We start from the raw sequence: 3450 nt of genomic DNA, 5'->3' as shown, positions 1-3450 counted from the left end.
TGGACCTCCTGATGGCACCTGGTCTTTTTGGCCACTGTGTGACACAGAGTGTTGGACTCGATGGGCCATTGGCCTGATCCAACACTGGCGTCTCTTATGTTCGTATATGGAGCAGAGGTCCATCAGTGGCTCTTAGCCACAAGGTATAGATGGGGACTGTCAGTCTGGGGCAAGGGATGCTCTGTATTCTTGGTGCTTGGGGGGGCAACAATGGAAGGGCTCCTGGTGTCCTGGCCCCACTGCTGGACCTCCTGATGGCACCTGGTCTTTTTGGCCACTGTGTGACACAGCGTGTTGGACTAGATGGGCCATTGGCCTGATCCAACACTGGCTTCTCTTGTATTCATTTTTGCCTTGCCCAAACTCATGTAGGGTTCCCAAGTGGTTTCTTGTTGATGCCTAGACTCATTTCACCTCAGGCTATCCTGATCTCATCAGATCTGAAAAGCTAAGCAGGGTTAGCCCTGGTTAGTACTTGGATGGGAGGCCACCGAGTAAGTCTACACAGAGGCAGGCCATGGCAAACCACCTCTGTCCGTCTCTTGCCTTGAAAACCCTTACAGGGTCTGTAAAAGTTGGCTGTGACGTGAAGAAGAGATTGGATTTATACCCCACCCTTCACTACTCAAAGGAATCTCAGAGCGGCTTACAATCTCCTCTCCCTTCCCCTCCCCACAACAGACACCCTGTGAGGTAGGCGAGGCTGAGAGAGCTCTTGACAGAAACTGTTCTTTTTCAAGGACAGCTCTTGTCAGAACTACGGCTTGCCCAAGGCCATCCAGCCAGGTGCAAGTGGAGGATGTGGGGAATCAAACCCGGTTCTCCCAGATTACAGTTTGCACACTTAACCACTACACCAAACGGGCTCTCAGTTGAAGGCATTTCCACTACTGGCTATCGAAAGCAAATTATGATGAGTACGAGAACTCTGTTATAATAGCTGCATTGCCCACAAGGTGCTAATACAATGGGTGGTGGTGGGGAACGGTGCAAGAATTCACGTCCAGCTTCAAGTGTCCTGGAAGAAATAGGCCCAGAAGTCCCTGTGGGCCAGTGTTCCCTCTAAGCTGAGTTAGTGTGAGCCAACGCATAGTTTTTCAGTCTCCGGCTAGAGATGTAAAATTTCTGGAAATTTTGAAGCTCGGAAAAAAACCCATTTTCCCCCCAATTTTTTTCCGGGGGAAAAAATTGAAATTTTCGGGAAAATTGAAAATTCTACATCACCACTTCTTTTTTCTTTTCCAGATTGAAAGTCATTCTGTTGCTTTAGGAACATAAAATATGACTATGGACATTTTTACTTGGCATGAAATTATCAGAACTAGCATATTAAAACTAGAGTGTATCCAAACAACTATTACAAACAGAATACCCACCCACGTGCAAAAACAGAACTGAAACCTTTTTTCTTTTCCTCTGACAATTGCACATCCTAAAGGAAGAAATGCATCTTGTTCTTGCATTGGAGAGTTCAGTTTGTAACGTAGGACTTGCTTGTCCTCAGTGCACAGAAATTAGATCAATCTGATACCATACATATTTTTTAGAAATGATCTGGGAAATATTTGAACACCTTGTCTTAAAATATTTTATTCATCATGTTAAAATAAAATGTCCCATAATCATTCTTTTCCTTTTCTTTTTCCATTTTTTTCCAATTTTTCAGAAAAAAAACAAAAGGCTTAAGGAAAAAAAACGGAAAAAAACACCCCCACCCCCCGATTTTTTCCGAGCCTTCACATCTCTATCTCCGGCTCACATGTTTTTGCCTTAGCTCGAGAACGATGGCTCCAGAGCAAACTAGTTTATGCAGGAGCCAAATTGCTCGCTCACAACTTTCATGCCAGTAGCTCACAAAAGTAGAATTTTTGCTCACAAGGCTCCACAGCTTAGAGGGAGCATTGCAGTGGGTTATCTGTTCATTTCTCCCTTTCTCTCTCTGCCAGGAGGAAGCTGACCGAGTGCCCCCGATAGACGTCCTCTGGATCAAAGGCAGCCAGGGGGGCGACTATTTCTACTCCTTCGGAGGCTGCCACCGATACGAGGCCTACAAGCGCCTGAACAAGGAAACCATCCCGGCCAAAATCATCCGCTCAACCGTCGGTGACTTGCGCACCTATCTGGGCTCCTCCCTACCCGATCTGAAATAGTGGAGGCAACTGTGACACACACACCCTCCCCCCCGCACACCTACTCACCATGGCAACTTTGGGCCAGCGAGAAACCTTGAACCCAGGGCCTCCAGACAGGTCTCTTTTACTTCCCGTGATGAGGCATTCGTGTCCTTCCCTTCCGTACGTCCGGGGGGGCGGTCGTCTTCATAACCTCCGGCCTGCCTTGTGTAAGAAAGTGACGGGCACTTGTCCTGGGCAGAGGGAGAACCGGGCATCGATCGGTTCTGCGGCAAGGTGGGCCTATTGATTCGCTGCCAACTCGACACCCAGCAGTGGACAAAAGAGCTAACTGGTGTGGAAACGCCTTGATATTTGCAAACGGGCATCACTCTTAGCCTCTGGGTGTGAAATGGTATTTGTAGAACAGGGTCTTTATGCGAATGTGTTAGTTTCCCCCACAGTTATGAGACTGGTGACGATTGCAGGGGCTGAGCCTGCCCGGACTATAAACCATCTATCAGAGGCTCTTCCATGAGGATATCACTGAGTCCCCCAAATTTTCCACCGACTAGCTTCTCCCCTTGGTTTGGAGAGGCCGGGGGGTGTCTTCTTATTACCCCTGTCTATCTTCACACCACAGGTCCGATTGAGGTGGGCATGTTTGTCTTCCACATGGGCCCGAAGTACCATGAACGCCCCCAGTTCTGTGGGCTCCTTGATGACGCTCTGGTTAAGTGGCAGAAGGCGAGATTGGCGACCAAGATCAGCGGGACCTCTTCAGTGGTGGCCCCAGCACTCACACACATACCCCTAAAGACTGAGATTTTCTCTCATGACTGAGCTGTGGGTCATCTTTCATCCTTTGTTGTGGCTTCTGTAATCTGAATTGTACATACTTCCTCCCCCAAAAAAGTTTTGTATATATTTTTGCTGCATTTCTATGTTTTTACAAGATGTTTTGGAGAACAGTCTTGGCAAAAGACGTTTATAAATTAAAATAATGTTTCGTGTCCGTCAGCTGTCGCTTTCTGTGTGTGCGTGCATGTGTGTAGTAGACATCCTGTCATTACCAAGTGGATGGTTTGGTGGTATAGTATGGTATAGAGGCAGGGGTATAGAGTATGGTATAGTATGGTATAGAGGCAGGGGGAAGCAAAAGGGGGGAGGCTTCTTCAAAAGCCTCCCCTTCCCCAGCTGGCCTGTGGGGAGGGGAGCGAAGAGAGAAGGGTTTTAAAGTTGGGCCACAGAAGGATGAAAGAGGGAAGGAAAGAGAAAGAGTAGAGAGAAGGAAAGAAGGAAGGAAAGAGGGGATACAAAGAGAGAAGGAAAGAAGGAG

The 3450-nt window shown here is 47.7% G+C and overlaps 1 protein-coding gene across 2 annotated transcripts in view; it reads left to right on the top strand.

The window, feature by feature from the left end:
- SRXN1 (sulfiredoxin 1) overlaps positions 1–3122 on the top strand; it is a 10087-nt gene extending 6965 nt beyond the window's left edge. Inside the window, exons 2-3 of one of the 2 annotated variants that reach the window (XR_001482489.1) lie at positions 1947–2341; positions 2755–3122. Coding sequence is in view for 1 of the 2 variants with exons in the window: in XM_015410527.1 (XP_015266013.1) it covers positions 1947–2150 (204 nt within the window). In the remaining variant the exon portion in view is untranslated. Of the gene's footprint in view, positions 1–1946 lie in introns of both variants that reach the window. The other variant, XM_015410527.1, reaches the window with a different exon arrangement.
- The last annotated feature ends 328 nt before the right edge of the window (positions 3123–3450 follow it).

Source organism: Gekko japonicus, unplaced genomic scaffold (genome assembly GCF_001447785.1).
Source record: "Gekko japonicus isolate JY-2015 unplaced genomic scaffold, Gekko_japonicus_V1.1 scaffold2621, whole genome shotgun sequence".
NCBI classification, from domain to species: Eukaryota; Metazoa; Chordata; class Lepidosauria; order Squamata; family Gekkonidae; genus Gekko; species Gekko japonicus.
This window is presented reverse-complemented; position numbering and strand designations above follow the sequence as displayed.